General features: G+C 34.2%; 1 protein-coding gene across 1 annotated transcript; it reads left to right on the plus strand.

Annotated features, from left to right (window-relative positions):
* Window positions 1-3,281: 3,281 nt before the first annotated feature.
* Window positions 3,282-14,365, plus strand: LOC125875956 (CSC1-like protein At3g21620). Its single transcript, XM_049557031.1, has 12 exons — window positions 3,282-3,400; window positions 5,431-5,765; window positions 7,045-7,191; window positions 9,170-9,305; window positions 10,086-10,187; window positions 10,816-10,935; window positions 11,053-11,133; window positions 11,542-11,882; window positions 12,039-12,284; window positions 12,764-13,088; window positions 13,529-13,762; window positions 13,877-14,365. The coding sequence occupies exons 2-12, from the start codon at window positions 5,452-5,454 to the stop codon at window positions 14,135-14,137; spliced, it is 2,307 nt and encodes a 768-aa protein (XP_049412988.1). The 5' UTR covers window positions 3,282-3,400; window positions 5,431-5,451; the 3' UTR covers window positions 14,138-14,365.
* The last annotated feature ends 1,594 nt before the right edge of the window (window positions 14,366-15,959 follow it).

Raw genomic sequence — 15,959 nt, forward strand, 5'->3', positions numbered from 1 at the left:
GATTTCATGTTCATAAAGATAATTGTAGCATTGATTTGATTTGATGGCGATTATGTGGGGGACACATGACCCCCTCACCTCTCTCGTTTGACCCGTTGGTTTTAATAAGTTCTAAGAATATATCCATACGTCATTAACCCAACTAAACAATTAATCCTGCTAATTAAGCTTCAATTAACTCACAAAAAGTTAATCATCATATTCATAAATAGACATAAAGCATCAAACATTTAATTAACACCAGATTAGTCCTCTTTCTTTTGTTCTTTTTTTCATTTTGAATAAACAACATGCATTATTTTTCTACAAGGGAAACCAAAAGAAATTGCGATCAAATGAACAATGCCCTTTTTTATTTATTGAATTGTAGTGTACTAATCTTTTTTTTAGTAATTAGTAATTGTTGCATTTGTCTTTTCTAATAACTAGCTGCCATTTCCGTGGATTATAGACCATAAGTTTGCTTAGTAGAATCAAACTTAAGCTAATAAACTTAGTGGCAGAGCTAGAATTTAAAGTTTAGGATTTATCGATAGGAAAGTAAATGTTGTTTATGAAATATAAGTAGGCTTCTTACTCTCTTCTTTTGTGTTTAGTATGCAAACAAAAAGTATTATCGCAATGAAAAGTATTTATATATAATCTTGATAAATATTATGGAAGGTGGGGGCTATGCTGGTGGGTGAAAATAAAGTGTGTTCTACACTTGAAAGGTGGAGAGGACACAATCACTATGGAATGTCATTCTTACGGAACTTGTTTTCCTACTCCCACCAGAGAAGTTATTTTCCTCATTTTAAAGAAATTTATTTTCTTAGAGAATTTTTTTTTTAGTTTTAGTCATCAAATTTGTAATTAAATACTTATATGCATTAAGTAAAGTTAAACTAATACATTTTTGATATATTGGGTTTGTCTAAACATAATTTTTTTTTAAGGCATACAATGAGATGTTGGTTGTCAAGGGACGGATTAAATAATGTGTTCAAATGTAGGTATCAAGGGACCCCTATTCCTAGAGTTTAAAAAAAAACAGATAATTAAGTGACATAGGTTGAAGAAAGAGTGTACTAGGAGAAAACTTTAAAGAATTTTGTTAAGGGAATGGGATTAGAATGAAGTCTATTTTAAAATTATTTTCTTTAAATCTTTTTTTATAAATTTAAAGGGTAAAAATCGTAATAATTCACCTATGTTTAAATCTAATTATATAAGTTAATTACGGTAAGTGGCCACGATGCCCTCATGTCACGTACTTGAATCAACTTATACTATACATATTCAGTATTTAAAAAATTAAATCAACTTATAATATTTTCCGGCCACAATGCCCTTGTGTCAACTTTAGGAAAAACGATACATTTAAAAAAAGGTTCATGATTTGTTTATTGTAAAAGAAATGAAAACTAAAAGGGAAATGGGGACAGGTGTTCTTTTAATCACTTTAATAAATTTCTGCACGTGTAAGAAATTTAGAAATGGAGTGAATATTCGTGTACCAAAAGCAATGAATAGTATACGTAATAATATATCACAATTCACACCCACCAATCCATTTCAATCTTAAAAGATATTTTGATAAATAAATAAACAATAAGTCAACATTTCATATACGAAATGTCAACTTTTTGGTAAATGTATACTATAGTTGATGACTTTTATTTATTTGTCTGTTATTTGATATTCATATAAAATTTAATTATTTTGAATTCGCATTGAATAAAGCTCCTTCCGGAGTCAGCGCTCCTATTCATAATTGATAACTTATATATTGACATAAACGTTTCTCGAAAGTGAAATCAATCCAAACCTCCTATCTACATAACAGGGCAAAAGGCATACGTGAACCATAATTTGATGACTAATGTTTGATTATGAAATCAATAATGATCCCTGATCGGTTTGATATATGACTTATTATATTTACTCTTTAATTTTAAAATATATGATTTTGATCATTTTACATTAACAATAAGACTATTTGTCAAAATACATTACCTTTAAATATGAAATAATAATAATATTTTAACCACACAAGTAATTAAATGGTTGAACAGTTATTAATTCAAAAAAAAGTTATGGTTATTCACAAGTAAAGAGGTTAAAAGTGTCTGAATTACTAGGACTAAAAGTAGAATTTCCTAATAATTCGAGACAAAGGTGCTAGCTTAAAAAATAAATTCAATAGAACATAATCATAAAAATCCCTAATATGTCGATATAAAAAATTATAACGTATTACTATGTAACTCCCAAATGAATCTCACTTTAATAGATACATAAAGTTTCAACCCCCATATTACATTATTAATTACTAGAGATAGATCTCTATAAAGTTCATTGTATACCGTTTTAATTATAAATATTTATTGCTACAAATAAATTTAATGTGTTATATCTTTTAATATATTTTTTCTAAAAAGAGATCCAAAAAATTACCTATTCTTTTTGTACCCCTTATAACTATACGGGGTTATGATTTAACTAGTTAAATAGCTAAGAGATTATTTTTATTTGGAAAGATACATATTTGACAGTTTGTCAAAAATAATTATAATTATAATAATAATATATTCAATATAATCATAAAAGGAGATCTAGAAAACGCAAATAATAGGTTATATGCAAACTTTATTTCTATATCTTTATGAGATAAAAAAAAGTCATTTTCACTAAATCATCGGCTCAAAGTCAAAAGTATATTCTCATAACAAGATTGCAAAAAATAAAAATGTTAGTCAGATATAAACAAATAAAAAACTATATCGGGTATCATTTTATTGGAGAACTGTTAAAAAACATTTTAAAACTTGGCGCATTATTAGCTTCGTCCCCGAACTATTGACAGCCTTACAAATACTCTTTCACTTGACAAACTAAACTTAGATACATCACCTATACACCCTTGATCTGTCACATGACTTAGCAAGTGGTCTCAAACTTTTTTAGGAGCATGAGACTTTTAATAAAAAAAATCGATAGAAGTTATGTTTAAAACACACCTAAACTTGACGAGAACTTAAGGGGTGTATTTCACTCATGTTATAATATCAAGAATGTATATATATTCAGTTAGTCAAGTAAATGAATATTTTTAAAACTATCAATAATTCACGTTAAATTTAAAAATATTTTCAGTGATTCTCTCTTGCGATAAAAATCCATTTTTTCCCCTAAAATTAAAATGTCAGTACTACGAAGTCTAAGAAAGTAGCCGTTACTGCAGATGGACCATACCGACATTTAATTTTAAACATTTTTTCACAGAAAAAAAGAAAAACGAAAAAGTAACGTAAGAAAAGCCCATAAAAGCAAAGAAAATCTCCAATTTCAATATTAAAAATTATACTATAAACAATTCCATTAAACTATCCCTCTTTTACACACAGATCAGATTCAGGTAATCTCGCCACCCCAAAATTAGCCATTTTTCAGGTGTTTCATTCTGTTTTCATGAACCCCATTTGTCCTTTTTCATAAATACTACTGTAATAGAACTGTCCCTTTTGAATTCTTGAATTATTACTTCACACCTTCCATTGTCTCTTCTGCTTGTTTGGCAAGTCCAAGAATTGCTTTTTTCTCAGTCATTGAGTATGAATCTCAAACACCCTTTTCTTGGTTTTGAGTAATGGTGACCCCCATACCCCACTCTTTTTTGTATAGACATTTTTTTATGTGAAACTTTGGAACTTTTTTATGTGTTGTTCTTGTATCAAGATTGCTACTTTTTGAAGGGTGCATGAAAAATTACTGTTTCTTTTCTATAGTTCGAGAATGGGTTGATTTTGTTTTAGATTTTTGTTTGGTATAAGTTGATCAATTTTTCGTTACCATCGAGGTAATTGGAAGAATATAGGAGCGAAACTAAATGCTGTAAAGCTGAATTTTTTTTTCTGCTGTAGTGGACTGTTAACTGGATTTTGGTGAAATTAGTATTTGATTTTTGTAGGGTGAACTTTATTGGATGGAAGATTTTGGATTAATTGTTAGTTCAAAGCTACTTCCAATTTTTAGGGATTTGGTGCATTTTAATTATATTGTTGTTCTAAATTTACATGATGGTGAATTGGGGAAGAATGTTCATTCATGACCTTATAGGATGGTTGATCTATGATGGTTCAAAGGATAAGGCGATAAAGATTGATTTACAAGGTTTCAATTTTAATGCCAAGGGAAGTGTATATGAATAACAGAAGTTGGATATCCTGGAAGTTTTGAGGAGATGGAATTTGCATTGATTAACTGTTTCTTTGGTGCTGAACTGCTTCATCTCACAATTGGATTGTGTTTAGGCTCCGGTGAATCTCTTTTAATAATTGATATTCTTAGATGATAGTTCTACTGCAAGGTCTTGAGAGGCAACTAGTATGTCGATAAGCCCTTATATTCAGGGTGGTAGATGACTCTGAATCAAGTCCTAACCAATCTGAGTTGATGGTATTCTAAATGTTTATATATAGTGGTTAGTCAATGATGGATACCAGAGGGGCACAGTGAGCTGGAGGCAGTGGGCTTAACACCAGTTCATTGGAGTGAAGAACTAAGACTCCTTCCAGTGAATGTTTTTAGAATAATCTAGGACCAGCTATTTTGCAATGAGTGAGAACAGGGAAGTTATTGATGTGATTTACTTGGAGTATGGTTGAATGTCACCAAGTAGGATACAATTCGAGTACACCGAGACAAACTACTCACTCCTTTTGGATATCATGAGTATTGGTTAAGAAGGGAGGCTGTGAAAATATAGATAGCAAAAGGAACTAGTATAGGCTTAGCCAATTCTATTCGATAAATATGAGTGATCATAATGTTAGTTAGCTAGACTTTATGGTGATGACTTTCAAGGGCAGTGATTTCGTCATGCGTTCCTTGGATTCTTTTCATGAGCTGTCTATGAAATTTCGGCCCTTTTTTCTCCGAGGTTCTATTGACCTCTATTTTTTTTTCTCAGTGTGCTGTTGCCAAAGCATTTTACTGAGAATCAATTAGAGATCTTCATTTTTTTGTCTATGTAAAGGGGATAGTGTGCTCTAGTGACAAAACATCTTAAATTGAGAATGTGGGTTGACAGACTGCAATTTTAATCCTCATCAAATCCTTCCTTCATAAGGCATGAAGGTTTAGCCCAGACATGGATATATTCTCATTTACCGTAGTGTAGTGACTCTGATTCTGGTCTTAGTATTCATTTTTACTGAAAACAGTGAGCCTGGTATTATTGTCTTTATACTTTATGTAGTTTCTCATCTTTATCTTTAAGGATATGAGTTCATTCTTTGCTATCACTTTCTTCAAATTTCATTCATTCTGATTAGTTCCACCAGATTAATCCCATTGTTGAAACTTGAGTCAAATATATGTTGTACATTGTTCCTGATAGGATTTCACTTTGACATATTTATCTCATTAAGAATGCTAATATTGCAGAAAAGTCTTTGAAGCAGAAACATGGCCACTCTGACTGATATAGGTGTTGCAGCTGCTATTAACATTCTGAGTGCATGTATTTTTTTAATTGCATTTGCATTCCTTCGAATACAACCTGTCAATGATAGGGTATACTTCCCAAAATGGTACCTAAAGGGTCTAAGAAGCAGTCCTTTGCACTCGGGTACAATTGTCAACAAGTTTGTCAACTTGGACTTTCGTGCGTACCTGAAGTTTCTAAATTGGATGCCTGCTGCATTACAAATGCCAGAACCAGAGCTTATTGAACACGCAGGATTGGACTCAGCTGTCTACTTGAGGATTTATTTGATAGGGTATCTTCATTTGGCACTTTCACTTTCACTTCTTGTTTTCCATTTTCTGCATTAGAAGCTCCGCCACTACTATCTGTTTGTGCATACTGGACTTTTATATGACTAAATTAAAATAGGCATTCATCATATAGTATGTACATAAGCATAGAGGTTCATTTCAGTTGTGCCATCAGATGAATCATGCCTGTGTCCATGCTTCAAGAATTTTACTGAACAAGGTATCAGAATTAAGTCATCAACTCTGGTCTACTTGTATGGAATATTTAGGTGGCTGAGATCAGCTATTTTGCACTACTTTGTTCAACTTCTTTGAAGTATATAATCATGTTCAAATTGCACTTTCATGTCCTCTCTGTTATATTGTACTCAGAGAAACAATTTAATAGGTACAGCTATGGAGCTGCATATCTTTGTTGCATTAATGCACAGGACACCAATTTTAACTGCAAGAACAGACTAGGGAATATGATGATCAGAAATTTAGGCAGGGACCTCTTTTACTAACATAATATTGAAATTCATTCATGAAAGTTGAACTTTACGACCATTGTGTAAATTATAATTATCCCTGACATTGGAATCTTATTTGAATCCTGATTACCATGTTTCTAGTTTTTATAGATACCTTGTGACTTGCTTATAGTTTCTTTCTATACTCCATGTGTATACATTGAAAGTCCATTAAGATGTGCTAGAGGTCTTCCATTTGCCTTCTCTTCCATTTGTTTTGACATTTAGCTTTGATCACAAAAAAGTCTAGAAGCTAACTTAAAGTTTCAAGAAATTGCTCAACTGTTTTTACTCTTTTGTGATGATAGTCATTTCGGAAATAGACCTCGAGCACTTAGAAATCTTAAAAGATGTTCTTTGTTTTGAGTGAAAATCTTTGGCACACATCAATATGTGCTACTACAATATTGTCTGGCTAATAATATCATACCTTGAGGAATGAGTAATGCTGTGATCTAATGCTGATAAGTTTACCCCGATAAATTATTTGAGTAGACAATTCATACAAATTAGTATTAACAGTTTTTTTGGTATTGAGGAGTCCTGCCTAATGATGTGGCTATTGTTTCAACTTTTTAGGAACCATATCATAATCATTTTAGGGATAACCATTGACTTCTGTCTCTTATTTCTGTTTCTAGCTAACTTAATATTGAAAACCCCGGGCTTCTTAAATCAAAAGCCAGAACATATTGTCTTTAATAGCTTTATAGTAGTTGTTTTTTCCCCACTCTGTGTTTAATTTCTATCTTCGCTTTGCTCAATGCAGGCTTAAAATATTTGTTCCGATTGCTTTTATTGCGTTCTCAGTCATGGTTCCTGTTAATTGGACCAACCACACATTGGAGCATATGGATTTGACTTACAGTGACTTAGACAAGCTTTCAATTTCCAACATTCCTTCGGGATCACAGAGGTAAGCAGAATCTTTATTTTGCTGTATAGTTTGCAGTTATTCTTTCTAAAGCTGCCATTCTTTTAATTTTTCCATTTTTCTTTGACAAATTTGAAGATGTTATTGGTTTCACTTATATCTTGTGCTCTTTTCTTAATGTACCAATGCCATTAAGTTTCCTTGATATCAGTCAAATCCCTAAAATTAGGAAGGTCCTCATTGCTTGGTTCCTGAAATTCCCAGTTTCACTAATGTCTTGTGATCCTTTTAAATGTACCAATGTCATTAAGTTCCCTTGATATTTGTCAAATCCTTAAAAATAAGGAAGCTCCTCATTGCTTGGTTCCAGCTGCAAAGTACTCAAAGTATCATAATCTTGTAATAGATGTAATTTGAAGGGAAAATCCGGTATAGTATACCAAAAGTTTAGAGTCTACATGAATATGACCGTACACCCAATCATCTATACGAGCAGGGACCTAATGGGTCACCAAAAAGAAACTAAACATTAAAAAAAAGGCTATTCCTTAGATTTACAAAGTCATTTTCTATTTCTTCAGACACTTGCCTATTTCTCTCCTTCCATACAATCCAACATAAGAGCTAATGACTTAGGCCTTCTTTTTCTCCTTCTAAATGACTAGCTATGTAGCAACTCCTTGACGGTTGCTTGCGTCACTCACCACACTCCAAACCAATTCAAATCCACCAACCACAGAAGTGTTGCTACCTGACAATGTAATAGTAGGATGATCTACTACTTCACCTGAACCTTTACACATGAAGCACCAACTCAAGTGTCTCAGATTTTCACGGTTAATATTACACCCCTAGTTGCCAACTATGTGAAGATTGAAGAAGCACACCTTTTTTGGCGCCCTCAGTGTCCAAATTGTTTGGTAAAGGAATAGCAATTCCTCTCTCCCTAGCAATCTGTAGTAGTAATATTTGTCTGTGAACAGGCCATCTCTGCTTCTCCATCTCTACGGATTCAGTGTGACGTGCTTATAAAGTAGCTCAAGCGGGTTTTGCAACTCAGTTGATGAACCTTTCCTTTATGTATCCTGAAATTCTGTTTTTACAGTCATCTCTTTTTGACACGATATAGTGAAGATGTTAGGGAAAGCAATCTCAAAGTGCTGAAAACCACTTAATGACTCGAAGAAAAAACAGAAAATGTAGCATATAAAATTTTAGGCATATTTAACATATTGTATTCAGAGAAAGTAGAATTTCTACATCTGTTTATGCACGTAAAGAGGTATCAAGGTGCCTTAGCGAAACGAGATTCCTTTTGTGTGCATCAAAATCTATTTAAGACATCTCACTACTGGTGGCCGAAAAAAACACCAGTCCAGGCAGTTTAATAAGTCAACATTTTATTATATACATATTTTTTACTATTGATTTTATCTTATGTTCTAACTATAAACTATAGTAGAACATATCATGCGTGTAGAAGTTATTGGGTGTCGATAGAGACAAAGCACCATATCCTTATTAGACGTAAGCCTTGAAGTTGTCCAATGTTGAGTTTCTAAGTATGGACATGTGAAGAAAACAGGTCTTAAGTTTTAACTGAATAAAAGAGGGGAAAGAAAGCAAGTTTTAAGTCCCGCTGAACCATTAAGTACGGGATCAGAAGTTACAAGTTGACAGTTTGGTGTTTTAACCTAAACCAGCTTAACCACCCATTGTCAAAGTCTCTGTAAGGTTTCACACGCTGGGAGTCAAAATAGAGGAGCTTAAGTTTCACTGAATTAGCTTAAACCACTCATTGTCAAAGTCTCTGTAAGGTTTCACATGCTGGGAGTCAAAATAGATGAGCTTAAGTTTCACCAACTCTAAAAGCACAGTGATGACAAGTTGATTATTTTCAAATGTTAGGTACACGACTTAAAAAATTGAACTTGTAAATGCATGTTTTGGGGGAAGTAGATTGGTGGAATCATTATGTCTTCTTGCTTCTGTCCCTGAGTACTTGAACTACTGCTTGCAGATTCTGGACCCATCTGGTTATGGCTTACATCTTTACTTTCTGGACTTGCTATGTGCTGAAAAGGGAGTACGAGATAATTGCATCAATGAGGTTGCATTTCCTTGCATCTGAACGTCGACGACCAGACCAATTTACAGTAAGAGCCATAAGCCTTGTTGATCTATTATGATGGCAATCTTAATCTGACTGTAGGTTTATGGGGTAAGTGAAGCCTTAGGCAAAGTTTGGCTATAAATTTACCTTATAGCTTGTGAAATTTTTAAACTTAACATTGTTAAGATAATTATGTCTTGTTACTTGTTCGGGAGGGAGAACTTAATATTGATCTTGGGAATATTTATTAGGATGCAAAAGGTACTGAAGTTCAGCATATCCTATCTTAGAATTTCAACTTACTGTGTTCTGCTTACAGCAACATATCCAGTGTAATCCCACAAGGTGGGGGCTGAGGAGGGTAGAATGTATGCTGACCTTACCCCCTACCTTGTGGGGAGGTAGAGAGGTTGTTTTCAAAAGACCCTCGGCTCAAGTAACTCATATCAAATCAGTTTTAAAAGATAAAATACAGAAGTAAAACAGTCATGATTTAACTAATAGAAAAATCATTACATAGCATACACAAAAGTGGAACAGTAACGCAAGAAAATAATGCAATAACCGAAGCTTGAAGCTTTAAAATAATAGCTTTTCTTATCTGGAAAAAAGAAAAGGAGCTACGCTCCTCAATGAGGGTAGAAGATGATGATATGTGATGTTATCTTGTTTTCAAGGCCATCTCTCTTTCTAGGTCAATAATAACCATCTTACAAGAGAGACATTTCTTACCTTTTCTTTTCTTGGGTTAAAACCCCCCCTTCCAACTAATAGCCTTCAATGACTGATGCATGTTTTCTAACAAATACTATGCCCTGCCCAGGTACTTGTCAAAAATGTGCCACCAGATCCTGATGAGTCAGTGAGTGAGCTGGTAGAGCACTTCTTCATGGTCAACCATCAAGATCATTATTTAACTCATCAGGTTGCAATTTATACGCCATATCTTCTCATTTAAAGGATTTGCTCGCTGCCAAACTAGAATGTTTCAAAGTATTACATTTGTTTTGTTTTTGTACTGACCTCTAAAGGACTTCCATAACCTTAGCTCTTAACGTTTTGATATATCCTCAAATCATTTGTCAATATCAATGAAGGAATATAGTAACATGAATTAGAAGGTGAAGAACAAGGTGTTATTGCGAGTTCACTGTCGGTGGGGTACAAAATGAGTTTACCATATGTAGTTGCTCATACAGATTAGATCTGATACTTTGTGAGAACACGTTGCCTCTTATTTTCAAAAAAATTGTATACATTTTTGGTGTGAAATTAACATGGTAAACTGGTGCAAAATGGTTTAGAGAGAATCGGATTTTAAATATGACAAAACTCAGAAGTATAAATTTTTGTTTGAATTTGCTTTGATCCTCTCACAGATCAGATTAAATGAGGTAGTCACATTTCTGTAGTAGTTGCCTTTATTTACTAGAGCTGCAGGTTTTAACGCCAATAAGGCAGGATGATTCAGTCTATGATGAACAAACACTTATTTTATTTTCCGTCTATGATGAATAAACACTTATTTTATTTTCCCCTTAATAAATGTGTAGGTTGTATACAATGCCAACAAGTTGACAGCGCTAGTCAATGAGAAGAAGAAAAAGCAGAATTGGCTGGACTATTATCAACTCAAGTATACTAGAAATCAGTCCAAAAGGCCAACATCAAAGGTACTATTAATAGTTTAATTTTGCTCTAGTATTAGCTAGTAGTGATCGCAAGGTGAAATGCCATTTCTCACATCTCAGTACTAACATCTAATGAGGAATATTATTTCTATTAAGCAGACTGGTTTTCTTGGCTTATGCGGCAAGACCGTTGATGCAATTGATTTCAATAGTTCTGAAATTGAAAGGCTCTCAAAAGAAGTAAGTTCACCAACAATATGTTTTTTAACGTGGTTGAGGTTTTTGTGCACTGTAACTGCGTAGTTTATTTAAATTTTTTAGGAGTGATTGTCCTTTTTTTCATTCTTATGCTTCTGACATTCTTATTTTGGTGTATGTATTAAGTGAGAATTCAAAACCATAAAAATTACTTTATCAGATATTTGTGACCAAGTCAGATTGTCTATAAAATAAGAGGTAAATCAGTTTAGTTGGTTGAACATCAACTTACAGGGAGAGTTCATTGGCGTCTCAAAAGATTTGGTGAATAGTTCGACTGTAGTAACATAGTGATAGCTACATCCTCAGATGTCAGTATTTAATATCTAATTCTAAAATTCCTTATAATGGCCCCTCACACATCACTACTTTGGATTGTGTTTGTGTCAGATATCTGATGAGAGAATGAATATTATTGGGAGCACCAAGTACATTATGCCAGCAGCATTTGTTTCCTTCAGAACAAGATGGGCAGCTGCTGTTTGTGCGCAAACACAACAAGCCAGAAATCCAACACTCTGGTTAACTGAGTGGGCTCCAGAGCCCCGTGATGTCTACTGGGATAATTTGGCAATTCCTTATGTTTCACTGTCAATCAGGAGGCTTATTGTTGCTGTAGCATTTTTCTTCCTTACCTTCTTTTTCATGATTCCAATTGCATTTGTACAGTCCCTTGCTAATATAGAGGGAATTGAGAAAGCGTTACCTTTCTTGAAATCCTTAATTGAAACGTGAGTTTCTTCTTCTTCGCACTGTTTCCTCTCTAGTTCATTTGATAATTTGAGTTATATAGTTTTTGAATACCAGCTTTGGCAAACTGAGAAAGTATGTGATTACAAAGCAATATTGCTAAAGTATTTATATTAAATGATGTTTTTTCCATGCAGTAATGCTGTAAAATCCTTCATCCAAGGCTTCCTCCCTGGAATCGCATTGAAGATTTTCCTTATCTTCCTACCTTCATTATTGATGCAAATGTCAAAATTTGAAGGATTTTGCTCCATATCAGCTCTTGAAAGGAGATCCGCAACAAGATATTATATTTTTCAGTTTGTTAATGTATTTCTTGGAAGCATCATCACTGGGGCCGCATTTAATCAGCTAAATAATTTGTTGCATCAGTCAGCAAATGAGTATGTCCTCTATAATTTCATATTTAATTCTCCTATGCAAAATGCTTCCTTTGATAAACATTCTTGTTTTTCATTTATGTTGTTTGTCTTCAGTTTTATCTATCACAACCTGATTTCTCCCGTTCTGCCAGTGATAGGACCTGAGAGTTTTGTCCACCTTATTTTTGCAGTTCATGTCCCTTTCTCTTCTTTTGAGGTGTGACAGAAATTCAGTAAATTTTCTAGTTGTCTCATCAATCTTGTTTCATGCATAAAATGTGGGTGAACATAATGATCTTGACAAATGACATGTTTATATGTAACTTCTTCAATTCATATCTAGAGAGTGCTGCTACTTCATTTGCCAATCTCATGCCTTTATTTCTTCTACTCTTTTATCGCAACTTTCATAAAGAAGAGCAAACAATATTTCACTCTGGTTTGCTTGTGCTGATTATGAAAGATCAGACAGTTAAAAGGTTGAGTGGTTTCTGATGCAGAATACCAAAGACAATCGGTGTATCCATTCCGATGAAGGCAACCTTCTTCATAACTTACATAATGGTGGATGGGTGGGCAGGAGTTGCTGGAGAGATACTTAGATTGAAGCCATTAATATTCTTTCACTTGAAAAACTTCTTCCTGGTGAAGACTGAGAAGGACAGAGAAGAGGCCATGGATCCAGGAAGTCTCGGGTTCAACACTGGTGAACCTCAGATACAGCTCTATTTCTTACTAGGCCTTGTTTATGCTGTTGTGTCACCGATCCTACTCCCTTTCATCATAGTATTTTTTGCTCTGGCATACGTTGTATATCGACATCAGGTAAGCTTAATTAATACTTTGAATGACTTTTTCTTATATAGTTAAGTTTTTCAAAAGGATTTCTTCCAGTGGAAAAAGTGACCCATTCAAAATCTTAGTAAATCAGTGGGTTTTTTTTTATAGTCGCATGGTACTTCTAGGTGTACACTATGCATGATTTTATGTTTACCCAAATGCTGCTGGTTGTTCGTTTGATTGAAGATGATCACTTTGAAGTACATTTCCCCCGGCTTGAGACTAATTGGACTATTATTTATTACGTGATTATCACCTCAGTTTTTATTTATTTTGTTTTTATTTCTTGGTTAACTATATAGTATGTCAGCCAGCTGTATAATTTTGTGTTTGCTTCCCCTAATACATGCGCACAGTCAAAACTACTTTGCAATTCTATATGGACTTGTGAAAACCTGATTTGTGATGTTTTTGTTTACCTGTAGATTATAAATGTGTACAATCAGGAGTATGAAAGTGCAGCAGCATTCTGGCCTGATGTACATGGGCGCATCATAACTGCGCTGATAGTCTCTCAATTGCTTCTAATGGGATTGTTAAGTACAAAGGAAGCTTCTAAATCGACTCCATTGCTAATTACACTCCCTATACTAACCATATGGTTCCATATCTTCTGCAAAGGTCGTTATGAGCCAGCTTTTGTCAGATATCCGTTGCAGGTATTGCAGCTTTCTCTATGGCTTTCTTCTTTTCCTTGTATGATCTATGGCCAACTTGAGGCAGTTAGTGATTTTTCTTCCTATGGCATCCCTTTCTTGATTGATCAATATTAGGAAACAGTGAGGAAAGATACACTAGAACGTACAAAGGAGCCAAACTTCAACTTGAAAGAGTTCCTTCAGAATGCTTATATCCACCCTGTTTTCAAAGGTGAAGTAGATAGTGAAATTGATGCAGCCAGTGAAGATGGGGAGCTGGAACCTTCGCTTGTCCAAACAAAACGCCAATCGCGTTTCAACACACCATTGCCAAGCAAAAGGAGCGGTTCATCGCCTCCATTGTTATCTGATTTTGATGCAACAACGCAAGTATAGTTAGAAAAGCTAGCCAACATTTAGCATCTCACAGATAGAGCTAGCCAACTTGACAAAAGCTGCTTGACGGGATTAATGCTTCGTTGAAACATGCAAGTTTTCATGAGCTGGCAGAAACCTGTTTGGCACTGCATGTTTTTTCAAGGTTATAGAGTTGTGTAGTTTTGTACATAACTTTTCTCTATTACTTTATTATAGTTCTTTCCGATTCCTGTCCTACAATCAGCAGTTAAAAAAGGTGGTAAAGAAAGGAAATGATCATTCCTTCTTTAGTTTTGAAGTTATTTTGTTGGCATTTTGCACTTCCTCTTCCTTATTTTGAGTTCCTTTTTCTTTGCCTCTGCTGCCACTGAAAATTACTGCTGTCCAAGAAAAGAAAACATGACACTCCTAGGGTGTGTTTGGTACGGAGGAAAAATGTTTTCCAATTTTCCCATGTTTGGAAAATGTTTTTCAAATCAATTAACTTTTCTCAAATATAAGGAAAATGACTTTCCTTCCAAAATTAAAGAAAACATTTTTCAAAACTCTACTTCATCTGTTAATTTTTTCTTCTTATCCTACCCATACCCCGTACCCGACCCTCCCTATTAAAAAAAATTAATTTTTAAAAATTCAAATATATTTTTATCCCTACCACCAATTTTTTTGTCCTCACTCAACCCTTATCACACCTNCCCCCCCCCCTCCAAAAAAAAAATTACTTTTGAATTTTTTTTTTTTTTGATGACAAGGGAAACGCGCCGCCACTACTCTTTGAGTGCGCACAGGGTAAAAACCCGCAAATATGCAATAGCTTGCAAACCACATAGGAGATGTAACCCGCACTCCACATAGGAGAGGTAACCCGCACTAGGCAAGCCCGGTGCGACGAACCCAGAAGGCAAACCCATTGCTTTCGCTGGCAAGGGGTTTCAAACTGGAGACCTCCAACATGAAAGTCTCAAGCCCAAACCACTGGGCCACCCCCTCCCCTGCCACCTCGTCAATTTTTCTTTTTTTAAAAAATATATTTACGCCACCCCCACCCAGGCTATCCCCGTCAATTTTATTTTATTTTTTAAAATAATTTTTCAAAAATATTTCAAATTTAAAATTTTTCATTTTTTACACCAACCCCACCCCTACTCCCCGCACCACCCCCATCAGAAAAACTTTTTTATAAAAATTGTTTTTGAAAAATATTTCAAATTTTGAAATTTTTTATACCACCCCACTCCCGCGACCCCGTCAAAATTAGGTCCTGAGTCGAAAGTCTGGGTCAAGTTCTGGGTCAAATCTCAGGGTCGGATTTTGAAACAGTTAACGGGGTCTTGTTCTAGTTTAGGTGTCGGGGTGGAGTCCTAGATCAATTATCGGGGTTGATTTTCAGATCAAAAATTATTTTCCTAAAGAGTTTTTTTTGTCTCAATCCAAATACAAAAGATATTTTCTGTAAAATATTTTTCAGAATAAATTTTTTACTCACTAACCAAACATGAGAAAATAAGTTAGAAATCCACTTATTTTCCAAGAAAACATTCTAGGAAAACATTTTCCTTCATACCAAAAACACCCCTAGTGAAATATTCAATCGACAAATGAGGAATAAGGTTTATCGTTACAGGATAGTAAAAACTCAATCACACCACAGTTTGATTAGTCAAGCTTTCAAAATCTACATATTTTGAAAAGTATTTTTTTTCGTTTGAATGCTAATAGTAATTTGTGTTAGGTTAATCAATCTGACGAGCATTTTTGCCAATATTAGAGCAGTATTTTGCGTTTGACTAATGCTTCTTCTAGAAAAAAATCTACTTTTTTTAGCATATGAAAGTTACCA

Source organism: Solanum stenotomum, chromosome 9 (genome assembly GCF_019186545.1).
Source record: "Solanum stenotomum isolate F172 chromosome 9, ASM1918654v1, whole genome shotgun sequence".
Taxonomy (NCBI): domain Eukaryota; kingdom Viridiplantae; phylum Streptophyta; class Magnoliopsida; order Solanales; family Solanaceae; genus Solanum; species Solanum stenotomum.